This window comes from Thalia democratica, chromosome 1 (assembly GCF_965202585.1).
Source record: "Thalia democratica chromosome 1, ktThaDemo2.hap1.1, whole genome shotgun sequence".
Lineage (NCBI taxonomy): Eukaryota > Metazoa > Chordata > Thaliacea > Salpida > Salpidae > Thalia > Thalia democratica.
Window position 1 is genome coordinate 66,998,958 of NC_139165.1, and position 17,842 is coordinate 67,016,799.

At 26.1% G+C, this 17,842-nt stretch overlaps 1 protein-coding gene across 1 annotated transcript; it reads right to left on the reverse strand.

Moving 5' to 3' along the window:
* Nucleotides 1–324: 324 nt before the first annotated feature.
* Nucleotides 325–16,825, reverse strand: LOC145849196 (protein crumbs-like). Its single transcript, XM_082954310.1, has 29 exons — nt 16,706–16,825; nt 16,280–16,437; nt 15,350–15,602; nt 14,262–14,390; nt 14,032–14,140; nt 13,153–13,359; nt 12,368–12,512; nt 11,538–11,649; nt 10,370–10,545; nt 9,674–9,824; nt 8,865–9,319; nt 8,452–8,623; nt 7,717–7,918; nt 7,355–7,457; nt 7,073–7,213; nt 6,762–6,895; nt 6,336–6,505; nt 5,369–5,564; nt 5,084–5,257; nt 4,731–4,931; nt 4,558–4,658; nt 3,887–4,129; nt 3,410–3,539; nt 2,863–3,079; nt 2,603–2,713; nt 2,224–2,374; nt 1,624–1,809; nt 1,227–1,417; nt 325–844 (listed from the first exon to the last, which is right to left on the reverse strand). Exons 1-29 carry the CDS (start codon nt 16,767–16,769, stop codon nt 560–562), a joined length of 5,067 nt encoding a protein of 1,688 aa, XP_082810436.1. The 5' UTR covers nt 16,770–16,825; the 3' UTR covers nt 325–559.
* Between the last annotated feature and the right edge of the window lie 1,017 nt (nt 16,826–17,842).

The window sequence follows — 17,842 nt, forward strand, 5'->3', positions numbered from 1 at the left end:
TCATCATAACAAAATGAGTTTTTATAAAAACTTTAAAGAAAAATTATAGTTTTAGTTTGTGATTATTAAAAAACAAAGTTAAACACAAAAAAAATAACAACACTTATGTTGCGTATGGAACTTTAAAAAAATACTGTTACAAATAGTTCTTCTAAAATTTAAATTAACAAAAATATATCTATTCAATATCGTTTTTTTTTTTCCAAAAACTGATAAAGAACTAAGTTCTAGCGCAAATAAAAAGTATACTTAAGTATTTTTTTATAAAGAGTTTTATTCAAAAAAAATTAGCTTTAAAAAATTAAATTTTTACCATACACTAGCTTAAAATAAAACTGTACTAAAATGAGTTATAAAATATAACTAAATTTAATAACAAAAATACATCTTTCAAAAATATGTACTCAAATTTACTACATTAAAGCTTTTTTCGCAAAAACATAAAACTAATTAAATTAACTATATCAGCTATCGTGCTTATAGCTCTTTCCTTCTTACTTGTATTATATGATTCAGCACGCTGTTGAACACTATAAAGTCTACATTTGGACAAACACTTTCATATAAGTCTTTCGGGCAACTTTTCTGGTGGTTTAAGTTCGCTCAACGGTAAATTAGATGGGACATATCCGTTTGATCTTAAAATTTCCTCACTTATTTTGTATCCGTTTGGTTTGTTGTGGTTGATGTACGTTTCAGTTTTCTCAGGTCTGTACCTTCCATTGTTCTGCCTTCTGCTCATGCACATTCTAATCATGACGATTGAAAATATGACAACCACTAGAGCGAACCCAGTAGCAGCAGAAATCGAAACTGTGACAACTCTCGCCATCTTTGTTGTCGACTGTTTATAAAAATTACATATACAAAATGACATATACAAAATGACATACAAAGTATTTGCTCTTACAAAGATAATAATGTTTGCTAGACGTTTACATATATTAGATATTATAAATAACGAATATAAAATTTTCTACATAAATAGTATAACAAAACAGCTACTTTTTTTTTAAATTAAATATTTAAAATCTCTAGTAACTTTGTACACCTTGTGTACTAAGTGTTTTACTTTAGAGTAAATATTTAAATAATTTTGTTGAAGTCTTTTTCTTGGTATCATATATTAAGATATATATATAAAGTATATACAAGATTATGATTACTTTGAAAAAAAAAACTTGTACATGTCATTAGTTTCAATTACTAAATCAAAAAATGCTTACAGTTGTGCAGTTTTCCCCAATAAATCCATCCTTACAATCACATTTCCAACTTGGTATTTTGTCTGGGTAAGATTTTTTTATGACTTCATAGCGCCTAGTAGTAACAACGTTGTCTGGCCAAATAACGACACATTTTCCATCGTTGTCACAAGTTTTGTTCAAACAGGGATTTGAAAAGTGACATCGGAATCCTGTTTATAAAGATAATATTTGTCTTAAAAGGTTTTAAATACTAAAACTTTAAACTTTAACGTTTGTTTTTTACTGTTTGAAAGATACATAAGAACTTAATAAACAAATTTTTCATAAGAATTATCACAGTAAGTGTTACATCGTTTTAGACATGTTACACGAGTTTAAACTTGCTGATGTAGAATACAAGAATGATAACACTTACCGACAAAATCAATGGAACAATTACAAGTGAAAGTTGGTAGAGTGTCGTTAAGATAGTAGATCATATTGCACTTTCCTCCATTAAGACAAAATTTATTGGTGCCTGCTGTTGGAGTGGTTAATGAAATGGTTGGCAGGGGTTTATCATAACATCTGTCAATCACCTCACACCTTTCACCAATAATACCTGTACAGTTTAGTTACTTTTACTTACTAAATTATAATAATCTAAATTTATACTTTATTATCAGCAACCAATTTATTGCAATAAACTTTGCTTTCATGTATAAAAACTTTTAACTTTTTGATCAATTAGTTAAAACATTGATTTGGTCAAATACAGCTAAACATGTCTTTACATACTTAACATATTTAAAGATCTACAATTAAAAAGTCTTAAAAAGCTTATTAGTAAGTTTGGTAGGTTAACTTTAGCTTATACTAATGATTTAAAGTCCAAAAACTTTTTATAACTTAAAATGAGACAATGTTTTAAAATGACAGCATATACATCTTTAAACAGTATTAAAAGACTTGATAAAAAAAGTGTAACTGCAAATTGTTGTTATTTATTATCTTAATATTAAATGTGCAATGCTACCTGGAGGACATTGACACTCAAATTTACGACTTTTAAGTGGTGTGTTTTTGCAAACTCCATTGTTAAAACAAGTTGTTTTTGAACATTCAGTTATTACATCACAATGTTTACCACCGTATCCAAACGCACAATCACATGTATAGGTTTGACCCTTTGTTAAAATAAATGTTTCAATAACTATTTTCAATCAGTAAAACATATAAACATAAAAAAAATAAAAAATTATAACGTTTTTTTTTTATTAACTTGGTTTTATTTTCAACAGATTGGTATTTGTTTATGATAATGAAAAAAATATTAAATCATAAAGTAATGGAAGCTTATTTAAACCATATTTGTAAATGATACCAGATAATATTTAAATTGGTAGACCACTTACTTTCTGTTCTAGGCACACACCTTCATTATGGCAAACAACATCAGCACAAGGATGCTGCAACTGATCACAAACTTCTCCTTTGTAAGGTGAAACACATTTACACTCGAACTTCTGCAAATTAATCGTACTTGTTTCAACAGTATTAGTTTTATCCTGACATCTACTTTTATAAGTTTTAATCGTAATCTAATAAATCGTAATATAGACCTCAGCTATTACACTGTAATTACAATAAAAATATAAGTATACCATTAAAATACCTTCTCTGTATAAAGATAGTTATTCCTGTCAGTACACAGACCGCCGTTTTGACAAGGAAAATGTTTGGCTCCGCATGACAGCTGACCAGAGTAACGACAATCAACCCCATAATAATTGTCGACACACAAGCACTGGTGACCTCCCTCATAGTTCCTGCATTTGCCTCCGTTCAGGCATGTCGAGTTATCAGCACACTCATTTATGTCATTTTCACATCTAAGTAAGTGCATAATTTTTTTACACAAAAATATGTGAGTTTAGCTTTAAAATAATTACAACACTTAAGTACGCAAGCAGAGTTTCGTTAGCGATCGGTTTACTTAAAAATTTAATTACACTTCTATACAAAACTAAAAATTTTCTGGGTTTAATTAAAAAAAATACTTTGAGATTTAAATGCTAAGATAGCTTTTAACCTTGAAGATTTTTATCGTTGAAAAGGTAAAATGAAGTTTCATTAAAACATATGTTTAAAATTTGTGTAAAAAATATACTAACAAGGTAACTGAAAAAAGAATAAAAAATTGTTTTTAATAAGTTTTTCACCTGTCTCCCTCATACCCATAGTTGCATTGGCATTTGTAACTATTTATCAAATCAACACAAACACCGTTTTCAGAACAACTATTATCCTTGCAGTCGTTTATATTCGTTTCGCATCTTTCACCACTAAATCCTTCGTAAAAAATAAAAATAAATTAATTGATTTCAAAATACATAGTTTTAATAGTAAATATAACGTTTAATGTGTTAGTGTTAAAAGTATTTTGTAGTTTTTTTTTTATTTAAGTAAAACCCGTCGCAGTGTTCACTTTTACAATTTTTACATTAGATTTTTCAAAGGTAAATCATTAACAAACCTTGATATAGTTTTTTAAATAAAATACCTTTTATTAAAATGTAAGTCTATAATAAAACTTAAATGTTTTATTACTAAAAAATAGAAAAGTTAAAAAATGTTTTGAAAGAATTAAACAGTCTTTTATATAAATATATAAAAACAATTCAAACAGAGCAACTTACCACTGACACAATTGCAACGAAATTCATTAAACAAGTCGTCGCAAGTTGCATTGTTTCTACACGTCGAACCACCAGCGTGAGAATTCACGCAAACAGAATCTCCTCTGCAGCTCCCAACGTTTTGCACCGGAAACGACTCTTCAACGAGCTCGATTGGGTGTTTGTAAGATGCTGGAATCTGCAGTCCTGAGTCTGATAATACCGGTAGCAACATTCCGTTTATTCGTAAATCTTTCAAGCACCCTTCAAGTAAGTTGTTCTATTAATTTTTTATAACCTAAAAGGTAAATATTTTATATAAGCTTTTAGGTTTTAGGTTAAGTTTTAGTTGTAACTCTGTAACGCCGTTTAGGTATTTTAATCAAGTATCCACAGTTTTTAGTTATTTCAGATTTTCGTGGGTTTATGATTCCATACACAAGTATTTTTGTAATTATTCAAGCAAGTTTTTTATATGTCGTCAAGTCGTGGCTTCTTATTAAAAAAAAAATTTTAGAAGTTTAGTCCGTAAAGTTACATTATTTTTTATAACTAAGTAACTTCAACTAAAAGTTAGTTGTGACTATTAACAAAAAAACTGCATAAAAAATAGATTTTTTTGTGAAAAAAATTAAAACCAAATAAATAAAAAATAATAATAACGAAAATGTTTTAAATATTTTCAAAGTCACCTTTTATTTTTCCAAAAGTAAACAAAAATTCCTTGTTTAGTTTGAAGTCGAGTTCATCAATGCTTACTTTATCTTCTAAACCGTCAATAGAGATTGTTATGCTAAAAATAATAATTAAGTATACAGTCTAGAAAAAATACTTTTGTTTCCTTCGAAAAAGTTTATATTTGAACCTTTTATTTCCAAGTTTTAAGTTGACGTCATACCAAGATCCATTAGAAAAAGAATTTCTGTTTAAAATACTTGATACTTTGCTTATCTTCTTCGAAACAAATTGAACCTTTAAAACTCCTTTCGAAGATACAATAAGCTTAAGTTTTTGCTTCTTTTTGTTTTTCTTTGTATCCATTTCGAAAATAGTTGTATCCAAACTCCTAAAAGTTGTCACGTTTGTATTTACAAAGTTTGAACTTTAAAATAAACAATTATTTTAACAGTTTTACTTCTGACCTACTAAAAACATACAAATTACAAAATGTTTATGTATGTACAACTAAAAATCAAACATTTACATAAATATATAAACCTTGTTCTTAATCCAAAATTAATTACTGTTTCGTCTTCTTCAATTAAACTATCATCATTTATGCGGAAAAGCCTTGTCGAGGGTTGTTTGCCGTCCAATGTAAAGGGCCCTTGACATTCAAATCTTGCATTTGAAACTTGGTGGCAAGTAAGTCCTTTTGCGCAGGAGTTAATGCTAGTATATAGGTATTAAAGTTTTTTTTTTATAAACACAAACTTTATTGAGACTAAAAACTTTTTTAAACTACTATTTTATTGAATCGAAAATCTCTAAAGAACTACAAACCTACAAAACTGCGCTTCCTGACAAGACTTGCCTCCCCATCCGGGACTGCAGTTACAAGTAAATGTGTTGAAACCTAATACACATTCACCTTCATTCTTGCAGTGATCTGTTGCATCGCAAAGTGGGTCAGAAACTTTACCCATCATTAAATTGTTTGTTGATTCTGCAACTATTGCCAGTTGGTTCGCGTTTTCTCCTGTTGTGTTTGTAGTTTTTTAAGGTTTTATTAGAAATAAAATTTTCAGCTTTTGGTTTTTTTTAAGTTTAAATTCTTAAATAATGAGCAAAATCTATGTACTACTGTTTCACTAGTATTTAAAAAATTTTGATTTTGTAATAATTCGATTATAGTTATAAGTAACCAAAGTATATTAATTTGCTAAGTTAAGTAATTTTTTGCTAGTTTAATGCATTATTAATAGTGAGCAATTGGAATTATAATCAGCCGCTTTGTTACACAAATTATGTTTACAAGACAAAAGTTTAGAAGTATATACGACAGGTTTAAAGAACTGGAGATTTAAACTTAGCGTTCAATCTGGTTTTTGATAAAACCTCTTGTCAAATAATGTCAAATAAAGTTATAAAAAAATCATTTAAAACTTATTTATAACTAAAATAAATACTTGTGACCAAAAAAGAAAAAAAATGTGATTACTTATTGTAACAACTACTAATAATTAAACAATTTTAGAAAAAAAAAATTATTTTACATAAAAGAGCCTTAACCTTTTATTATAACAACTTAAAAACAAGAATTAAAGAAAATCGTAGTTTTTTTACTAGTATTAACTTGAAATATAAATTACCACATATAAAGTATAATAAAGTAAAGAACACAAAATTCTGAAAAAAAACAAAAACTTTTTGTTTACGTAGTAACGCGGCAGGATACTGTACTTGTAGATAAGTAATAATAACCCTTTGTAATTTAATAACTATTTAAAAATATTTAAACGATTTTAACCTTTGTTTTTCTCGTCTTCACTAAAAAATAATCGAAAACCGTTAGCTCTTGGATCTTGAATCAACCCTTTAAAATTGTTATCAAAAGATCCAAAAGTTATCTTATAATCATTATCAACGTTCCGTTTACTCCTTGGATTTATCAGCTTAGAAATCGAAGTTTGCATAAACCTATATGTTTGTTTACTAAAAAAAAGGAAAAGATTTATCAAGTGTGTTTATTTTAGTTTGTTCATAACACTTTATAAGGTATAACCATATCATATCAAAAATATTAACAATAAACAAGTATTTACGTTGTTATAAAAGTTTTAGACCGTTTCAGTTTTTTTGATAAGTTTTCAAACAAAGTTTAACGTTTAATTTACTACTTTAAATAAATATAATGTTTTATTATTGTTATTTAATGAACCAAAAAATTTCTTACACTGTTCGATTAACTAAAACTTCCAATTGACTTTCTTCATTTTCACTAACAATATTAAGGTGAAATTCATGACGAGTTATACCAGATTCAATGTAGCTTTGTTTGGATTTTTTTGTTTCTTTATTAACTTTAATCTAAAAACATTTATCTAATAATTCCTCCTATATATATTTTTTTTCTTTTGGAACAGTAACTTTAGATGATAATGCAGTATGTGTAAAATTTAGAAAAAAAAAAACATGAAATTAAAATATTTAATATATTTTTTACTTAAGTTCTATAAGAAAGTTGAGGAGCTAGCTTTTACTTACCTCTAAAGCATTTTCAGATAAACTCAAGCAAATTTTTCCAAAAAGAGGATGCTCAACATTTAAAAACTCATCAAAACTAGAACCAGAAAATATAATGAAGAACGAAAGGTTTAAGTTTGTTTCATCAACAAAGTTTTCTAACTGTAATGTACTTATAATATCAAAAACTTTAACAAAATACATAACTTGAGAAAACAGTTCTTAAAGGTACTATTATAGTTTGATAAAATTGACAAATTGGTTGTTACAGTTTAAATAAACCAACTATGTTTTTTTAATAACCTTAAACACTGCATGACTCTTGTTTCTGTTCATAAACCCAAAAGTGTAAGGAAGTAATTCTTCTTTGCAAGTCTTACCAATATATGGTCGGTCACAAACACAACTAAATAAGTTTTCAAACGTTTTTAATAATTTTATTTATAAGAGGCTATTTAGTATTACATAATAGTTACAATAAATTTATATTAACAAGACTAGTAGATTTAAAACTAAAATCGTTAAAAATGCCGCACACTAAAAAATAAGCCAATTAAAAAAAGGATTTGTTGTCGAAAAAATAAGCCAAGAACTTTATTAAGTCCTAGAAAAATCATTTGACTTATACTTATATTAAACGAAACATTTTTGTCTGAAAAACAAACTTAAAGTCGTCCCATTTATCTTCACAGTTCCCGCGCATCAAGCAAGTTGCTAAATTGTTTTCACAAAAGCTAGTTCGATTACAACCTTCAGTGACTAATGGAGGCAAGCTAATATCAGTTACTGTTCGAACATTATTGTTTATTTCCACATCACTGATACAACCAACGTATGATTCACCGAAGGTCAACTGAGTTGCTCCTACTAATAAATGTTATTTGTTTATCATTTTTATTATTTTAATCTTTCAAATTTTATAAGCTAGTTATGAAGGATAAACTTTAAAAAAAGCTTTTAGAACTTCAAAAGTCTAAACTTAAATAAATGCTTTATAAAATATAAAATTTATGTTATATATACATATATACGAAAGTATACAATTACCTTTTCCAAGTAGTTTAAAAAGAAACTTTTAATGTCCTAAATAAAAGTAAGTATTTTATAAAAACATTTATTTTTTATAAAAATAAGACTTTTTTAAGTTAATTTTTTATCAAAATGTAAGTAGTAAGTTACCTTAGAATATGTAAATTTAATAACTAAAAATAAACTCAAGTATAATAATTAGTTAAAACCTCAAACCAAAAAACTATTCAAATATTAAGAAAGCGCATTTACTTTATAAAATATAAATTAGCTAACTAATGTATAAGTGGGGTAAAAAAAAATATTAAATATGAAATATAAAATTCTTCTATTTTTATTTATAAATAAGTATTTAAAAAACATTCGCTTACATATCAAATTGTCGTTAGTTTGAACGCTTTTTCTCACTATTCCATCAACTTCAATAATACACGAGTTGCTGACTTTAACTTCATGCCATTCACTATCAAGTAAATTTTCATTTCTCACAAATAAAACTTCATTTTTGCAGATCATTTTTATTCCTGTACTCGTCAAAACTACCTGTCATATACGACCAATTTATTTTAATACTGTTTAAGCCAGAAACAAAAAGTCATAATTGCTTATAACTAGATAAAAAATAGTATACAATTATTGATTGTAAAACTATTGTTTTGTTTTATATAAAGTTTTCATAAGAATAACTATTTTTGAAAAAAAAAAAACAGTTAACAAAATTTTGACAATACTAAATATAAAATATTTTATAGTATGTTTTAGAACTTTGTATTTTAGAAACTACCTGCCAAAAGTTTGAGCTATTGGAGTACAATGCAGCAATTGGAATTTCTTTGTCAACAAAAGAAGTTTTAAATTTGAATCCTATTTCAAAATCTCTCTGATCTTCTTCTATCGGAATCACGACAACATTATCTTTTTTCCCTCTATTAGCATACTTCAACGAAAAGGACGTACTTTCACTGCAGTCAGGTCCGGAAGTTCCAGGCTGACACATACAACTGTGTCTATGTTCTATATCAGGAATCTCTGAGACTAAGAACGGCTCGCAATATCCCCCGTTCAGGCAGGGCTCATGGTCGCAACCTTCCAAATAAACACTGCAGTTTTTCCCGCCGAAATCTACAGAACAAAAGCACTGGTAGTCGTTTACGAGATCGATGCAACTCGAGTTTAATGAGCACGGGCTCCATAGTTCACACTCATCTATTTCGGTTTCACACAAGCTGCCAGTGTAACCTGTTGATGTTTTTAGTAGTCAATTATTTAGCATGTTTAAAAATTATTTTCAATCAAAATTTTAGTTGCTACACATTAAACATTTTATTAAACTTCTTTTAGTAAAAAAATTTAAGACTGAAACAATTCATAGCTGCTCGTTTGTTTAGATAATGATTTTAATTCTTTTATCTGCCTCATTTTTTTAATAAACATTTAACATAACTGATTTTTTAAGTTTCATACTTTTTAAATTATAAATGAAAAATAAATAACTTTGTCTTGTAAGGATTTTTACAAAAAACTATTTTTTTTTTTTAAGCAAACAACGACAACACTACCTACACTAGTCATTAAAACTAAAACATCTTATACCTGGACTACAGTCACAATAAAATCCATAAGCATCAGAAAAAGAAAATACTGTAGGAAAAAAAGGGTTGTGGCCATATAGCTGAACATTTGACTTTTCTAGACATTTTCCGTTGTTTTGACATGGATTACTGGCACATTCGTCAACATCAATCTTGTAAAAAACTTGAGTTTAAAAACAAACAAAAATTCGGAAAAACTTAAGTTCTTTTACTATACTTAACAACTCATAAATATAACTTAAGTTTTATTTAACTTAACAAAACATTTTTTACAAGTACACCTTGTATAAAACTTTTTTATGTTTGGTTTAAAAACTTGAGTATAAAAAGTGTAATTTAAAAAAGCTCATAAACTTTTAACACGATTTGAAAAAGCATGTTTTAGAATTTTTCTTCTCGTGTTTTAAAATTTGCACACCTTAATTCAGCAGATGTGCACTAAATTTTAAGAAGCCTGTTTAATGTTTGAACCTAAAGTAACAAGTATATTAATACAAATATTTAATTTTTTTTTTAACTTTTAGAAAATATTTGTTTTTTAAATACTAAGCTTTATAATTTACTTTTTGCTAGAAGTAGTAATCAAAATGTTATTATGGTTATTTTAAACTTAATTAACAACAGTTTTTACAGTCTAGAGTAAATAATCAGCTGTGCACAGCTATTAAAACTTTTAGATGGACTTTTGTAAACTAACCGTGCAGTTTTTACCTTCATAACCCTCGTAACAGATACACTCATAATCGTTTATTAAATCAATGCAAGTACCGTTATTTTGACAGGGTTTAAACTTTAAGCATTCATCTGTTTCATTTTCGCAAAAATTTCCATAAAAACCAGTACTTTTACAATTACATTTGAATTCTCCTACCACTGTAAACAATAAAAAAAGATGTTTCAAGATTAAAAATGATAATAAGTGATATTACAACACAGTTTTATATTGCTCTTAAAAAAAAAAAAGACTTCTAAAAAACAAATTAAAATTATTTTTTAAATAACTAACAAAAAGTTCTTACAAAAATTTTAAAAACAAAACTTATTATTAGTAGTTGTTCTTTTTAAACTGATTTTTTTTCATGCTAGTTGTAAATTAAACATTTTAGCTTTTCATTAACACAATTGATTAGTATGTACGTAAAACAATTGTGTTGTTCTTTTTGCAAAATTGCTTATTTTTATTACATTACACCATTTTACTTAGATTTTTTATGTTCAAAAAATAATCAAATAGAAAAATTATCGTAATAAAACAAAGTTTTTTAAAGTAGTTTTTTAAACAAATTTTCTAAGTGTAAAACAAAAAAAAAAGTTTTTATAAGCATTCCAGTATTTAAAATCAGCAGGGCTAATTAATTAAAAAGTTTTAAAGGTTTTTTTTTTGAGTTAGCAATATATTTTTTAAGTTCCATTATCTGTAATATATTCATATTTTTGTAAGTGAAAATGTGAAATAAAGTTAGTTACTTTAAAAAACTAAAAGCAACAATAAAACAAAAATCAAAGAAAACTAAACAAAATAATAATTACTAAGTTCAAAAAGGAACGGCAATGCAATTATTATTACATTAACTTTTAGTTTCAGAGTTTTATGAGAAAATAAATCATGAACAGTAAATGTTAGCTTTTTAAAAAGGTGTAATTTTTCTTATTGTGACTAATTGCACAAGTATATAAAATTTTAAAATATAGTTTATTTTTTGTCGTTTTTACGGCAATTTAATTTTTATTGAATTTGAAAATAAAGAAAAACTTTCATTTTTAAATTTGAAAAAATAATTGTTAAAACTGTTATTTAGCTTCTTTTAATAAGTTGAAACAAAAAAAAAAACTAAAGCTTTGCTAAATGTAGTAGTAACACTAACAGTTAATGCACTCTCCTCCATTAAAACAAGGATTACTATCACATTCATTTATGTCTTTTTCGCAATTTATACCTTCAAAACCTTTTTCGCATTTACAGTAGTATGATCCTAGCTGAAATAATATATGGAGTTTAAACTTGATGGAGTTTACTTTGAATTCAGCTAAAAACTTAATTTTTCAAAATAATTTTTTTTTAATTGTTGTCTCGTGAATGTTGTTTTTTGTACGCTTATTAACGACCAGTTAAACAATTTATTTTTCTTTTTATTGTTTTTTAAAGAAATTAAATATACAGCTTTTCTAATATTTAATGAACTGTAAAACTTTCATTTAAAGAAACATTTCAATTAACTTTTTTCAAATTTATTTGTTTTTAAATAGATATTTATTTAAATATTAGTTTGTTTTTTTATTAAAAACGATTTTATGTTGAAAAATAAACTTTAAATGTTTATCGTAGCAATAAATGAATTCTTTTAAGTCTTACGAAAAATTAAACAAAAATAAATTGATGTTTGCTTGTAATTAAATTAAACATATTACCTGAAAAACTATTCACAGCAAAAATTTTAGAACTTTCTAAAATAATATAAAACATTGAGTTTTGAATTAAGGTTTTAATTTTTTTACAATATTCAAATTTTAAGCTAGTTAAGTTTCGTGTTTTGTAAACTCAAGCAAAAACTTTACAAAACTCTTATTAGTGTTTTGAAGTTATAAAACTAGTGTATGTATTTTGCTTTTTATCTATCTATATTATAGAACCTAAAATTACAGGCTCTTAGCACAAATTTTTATAAAAAAATCGTTAAATAAAACTACAACTAACCGTGTTTAAACACTTTCCTCTTCCACTGCAGTCAGTCACTCCACTCCTGCACTCATCTACATCAATTTCGCACAACTCACCTTGCCACCCGTACCTACATTCACATGTGAATCCGTTCAATTTATCCTCGCATGTTCCTCCATTGCTAAAATTTACAAATATATTATAAGACAATTTTTTTTACTTTTTTAGTGTTAAAATCTAAAAATAAAAATTATTATAATAACTAGATATAAGTTTTATATGACAAAAAAACTTTATGATACTTAGAAATCCATACTAATCATTTAATTTGCTATAACTATGAGCTTTAGTTTAACAATTGTAACAAAAGTCAAAGATTTTTTTATCATAAAAAAGTTATTAAAATAAAAATGCTACTAAACAATAATGAAACAATATACAAACATTTAAAGTTTTAGTCATTCATGTTTAGAATAAGTTATCTAGAAACATATAAAATAGATACGTTCTAAACAATAAAATTAATTTCAACTTACTATAAAATATTTGCAATTAATGATAATAAGCTTCTAATTACTGTGCAAGCTACATCTTTACTTTAATATTTAAAGACTTTAAAAAATTAGTTGACACTTATTGTTTATTGAACGACAAAAAAAGCGCTCAAAGTATTTGGTTCAAAGACTTGGTGTACGGAGGAACCTTTCTGTTATAAAGTCGTATACCACTTGGATACAGGTAAACTTCATTTTCCAGGATAAAGGAATATCACCGAGCTACTTGTTCTAATCACGATAGTATTTTAATAAACTCAGGCTTACTAGCACGGTTTAACTTTGCACTCGTCCACCTCATCTTGGCAGTTTACTCCTTCCCAGCCAGGCAGACACTTGCACATGTAGAAGGGATGGCGGTGGTAGTCCACAATGCAAGTTGAGTTGTTCTCACAAGGATTATTCACATCACATCTGCTTGTAGACTGCTCACAAAAAGATCCGTTGTAAAACTTCGGGCACAAGCACTGCATTCTAAAAAGATTTATAGTAAACTAATCGAAATTCAAAACCTAGTTATAAGCCTAAATTTTCTATATAGAGAATAACATAGGTTTGATACTATTACTTTTTGTTATTAATATAAAAGTTGTTTGTTGATCATTAATAGTTTCAAAAACAATTTTATGGTTAAATAAAGTTATACGTCACTGTAAACATAATTTTGGATTACAAAAAACCACTTGAGTTTTAACTTATGTGGTAAGTTTTAAATGTTGAACGTTTTTGTAGCTTTTCAAAACTAAAATATTGATAATAAGTGGTATAAAATATAGCTCTGACTTGGTTTTTAAATAATATGCAAAAAGAAATATTTTTATTTATAGTAAATAGTAGTACAAGTTCTGCAATATAATTTTGTGTAAGTAACTCATAAACACATGGCAAATTTTACAAATCATGATAGCTGTTTGAAAAAGAGCTCTAATTAAATATTACTACAACAATAAATGCTTTTCTATGGAACGACTATGATAAATATTTTTTAAGTGACGTAACAAAGCAAAATGAGAAACTCTTTTAGAAAAGTGGTAAACGATAGGATTAAAAAAATAGACTCAAGCTTTCACAAATCGCAATTAGATAAGTACTTTTAATGATATCTATAGTTACAAATATTTTTATCCAAAAGCAAATAAATCGTACTTTCCACTGTTTTCAATATTGCAAAATCCCGAGTTCTGACAAAGGTCCTCATTATTTTCGTTGAAACAAGAAAATGGCTCGTATTTGGTGCAGTTGACACCTTTGTATCCTAAAAGTTGTAAAAGCTTTAAAATAAATGTACACAAGTTTGAACCTTTTATTGACTCGAAGAAATAAAACATAATTACTTCACTTTTAGTGAGTTCATATTAAAAACGGTCTTCACTAACCACTTTTGCATTTACATGAGTATCCTTGTTCGGAATCAACACAAAGTCCATCATTTTTACAAGGCTTCCACTCTTTACATTGATTGTTTGCAGGAAGGATGCATGTGTCTGATTCGTCTTTGTAGAAATCTGTTGGGTTCAAAGTTTTGTTAACGTTTGAAATTTTAATTGATAATTTAAACATTGATGATAATAAACAGTAAAATCTTATAAATAGATATAAAGTTGTTTTGAAAATAAAGGTAGCAAATAGCTAGCGATAAAAACTTTAACTTGTAATAGCGGTAACCAAATACTTTGGAAATCACTTACTATAATTAAACAACCTTTATAAAACTAAGTAGACTTAATGCATCTAACTAGCTTAATACAACTTAAAGATCTTAAAACATTTATATAATCAATCATAGAAAGAAATACTTATTTACAAAGTCCTAAAACAAGACTAGTATCATAATTTATTTTCTATATGGAGTTTCGAGCTGACTTTGGTTTTGAAATAAAAAATATTTTACGACAAATAAAAAGTGTAGAAAACCTATAACTTTACCATTTTATACGGCATTAAATATAAATACAAGTTTTATTGTTGATTGACGCGATCATAAAGCTTTTAACTTAGACTAAAGTATAAGACAAGTCTAAAAAGTTTATCAGATATTGTTTCAGTTTAAATATATTTATACTTTGTATTGTAGTAAGTATCTGGATAAAATTTTATTGTTTTTAGACTAAATAAATTAAATAAACTAACTTTATTTGTTGAATAAATTTTGAGTGTATGAATTTATAGAATAAACAAAAAAACAGCTAATGTAGTTTTCACTTTCAAAATTCATTAACAATAACATTAGTTAAGATTAAAAAAAAAAACTTTTTGACATACCATTTTTGGAATATACACTAATACCAAAACAAAAATATTCAATGTACTATTTTTTGCAAACTTTAAAAAGCCATGAAATTAGATTAGTACATAAAGCTAACACTGTAACTAAAATGCATTTAAACTAAGTATTAGTTAATTTGAGTTTTAAGGTCGTTTGAAAACATTGGTTCCTTTTACAAATATTTAAATTGGTTCATACTTTTTTTACAATAGCACATTAGCCATGTTCCATCGTCATAACATCGTTCGTTCTCATCGGGGCATTGAAACTGGTCACAAGTCAGCTTGGTCTCGCACCTGTCCCCTACCCATCCTGCATCTTTGAAGCATTGACAGAAGAAATCGTTGCGTCCATTCGCCAACAAATCAGCTTTGTGAGAATGATCGGTTCGATTGTTGTGGTAACAGTTTCCTTTGTCATTGCAGTTTGAAGCAAGGCATGTTCCTCTTATCTTGAATGTCACACATTTTTATGCAATACTTAAAATTCAAAATGCGTTACATGTTGGACTTTTGATTAAAAACTATTGTAACAAAAAAAACTGGTTTTTCAATTATTATAAACAAGATTTATTTAATTAATATTTTGTTTTTATTCTATTTACTATTGTTGTATATATAACTTTTAGAATTAGATATTATGTTATTGATTTAAAAAATTAATGAATTATAACTTTAAAAATTATTAAGCATAGTGTAATTATAGCATATGATTTAGATAACTTAAGTATAACTAAACATATAATAAATATTATTTAATAAAAAAAAACAATTAAAAAATATCAGGTTAGAAAAAATATTTATACTTTAAAATAAGAAAACTGTCTAAAAAAGCATTTGATGAAACCTTTAAACTATAGTTAGTAGAAGTTTTTACTTATAGTGTAAATTAAAAGTAAACTGTTATAATTATTTTATTTATTACCCGGTTTCAGTGAGACAAAATAGGACCTTTAAAAATTAATAAAAAGGTTGCTGTAAACTTATAAAAGTTTTTAATAAAGCATTATGCTTGCTAGCGAAAATATATCTAACGGTTTAATGTTAAAAAATTACAAAAACCTATTTTAACTTCTTTATCTAAAAAACTTTAATTATAATTAGGGTTATGTAATAAGACATTACTAACATGTTCACAGTTTAAACCAAAAAATTGTGTTTCACAATGACAAATCTTTTTATTATCAAAGCTGTATTCACATGTACCATTGTTAAAACAATCTTCATCGTTATTACAGACTGAATTTATCAATAATGATGAGTTTTTCAATAATGTTGAAGAGCTAACTGTAAGAAATTGCTTCAATAAAAAATTTTAAAGAAAAAAGTGTAACACTACACTATTGATGTACTTAGAAAATTAGCTAATTACAAAATTAAGCTATTTTTCAACACATGTAACAAAATTTACAGTGGTAATTTGAAACATCAATTTTTATAACTATAAGTTTATTAATTAAAACAAAACATAAAAACTGTATAGCTTATTTAAACTTATTACTATTAAATTTATAAAGTATTTAAACACTAGTATAAAACAAACAAAAAAACTTACTGTGCTTAATTAGTAGCAAAAGAATAAAATTTACAACCATAAAACTTAAACTTTGTAATTTCATTCTACTGCGCCTATGTAGGTACAATTTTATGCTCTATTTGAACTTTTTTAACTTCTATAACATTAGTTGTGTTAAGTTTAATGCAATATTGTCAACTAAAGAAAGCTAAGTATCTGTTACTAAGTCCTTTGTTAAAAAAGATAAAAACAAACTGATTATATGATCAGCTTGAATAGTTTAAACAAAGTTCGATAAAGTTAACGAATCATTTTTTAACTATATTGAATTATTGTTTAATAACAACTGATAGAAAAAATTGAAGTATCTAAAACAAAGTAGTAGATACTTACTTACTTAAACCATATTGAAGCAAAAGACAAAGAAAAGTACTTTAATTTTATTTACTTTTACTTAAAAACAACAGAAATTTCTAAAAAGTTAATCTCATATTTTACTTGCATATTTAAATATTTCGACCAAAACAAAACAATTTAAGTTGAGCAAGTGAATAAGTACTCATAAACTTTTCATGAGCACCACTTAAAGCTAAATTTTTCAATAAAATTTTTATAATAATAATATGACAAGAAGGCTAGTTTTTTGTGTCAAGCTATTTTTAATTTGCTATATACAAAAAGAAAAAATATTCTTTACTAATAAAAACTATAGGTAGTTATTTTTTTAGTTATATCTATAATTTCATTCTTTTTGGTTACGACGTATATTGATTTAAACTCAACAACAAACTTGTTTAGCACTTTGCGGTCTAATCTCAAGACCATGACTTTAAAATAAACTTATCTGCAAAAAAAAACATGCCAAAACAATTAAGACAAACTGAAGACTTAAAAGTATGCTTTAGTCTCATTAAGTAAAAACAAATACAAACGCGAAATCCAAAGACTAGCATAGCTGATAACGGTGGCTTTTATCTTTGCCTTTCTCGCCGACTATTGCACAATGAATCACTATGAAAAAAACAAGTGAAAAATGAAATTTTCTCACTAAGTTTTCTTATAAAGTTATCTTAATATACAAGTAGTAGTTTATTTCGGGATCCTCAATTAAAAGTAATAACCTTAGGACATTTAGATTTTTTATGTTTAGTTTTTCTAGCAATCTTTGAATTTTTT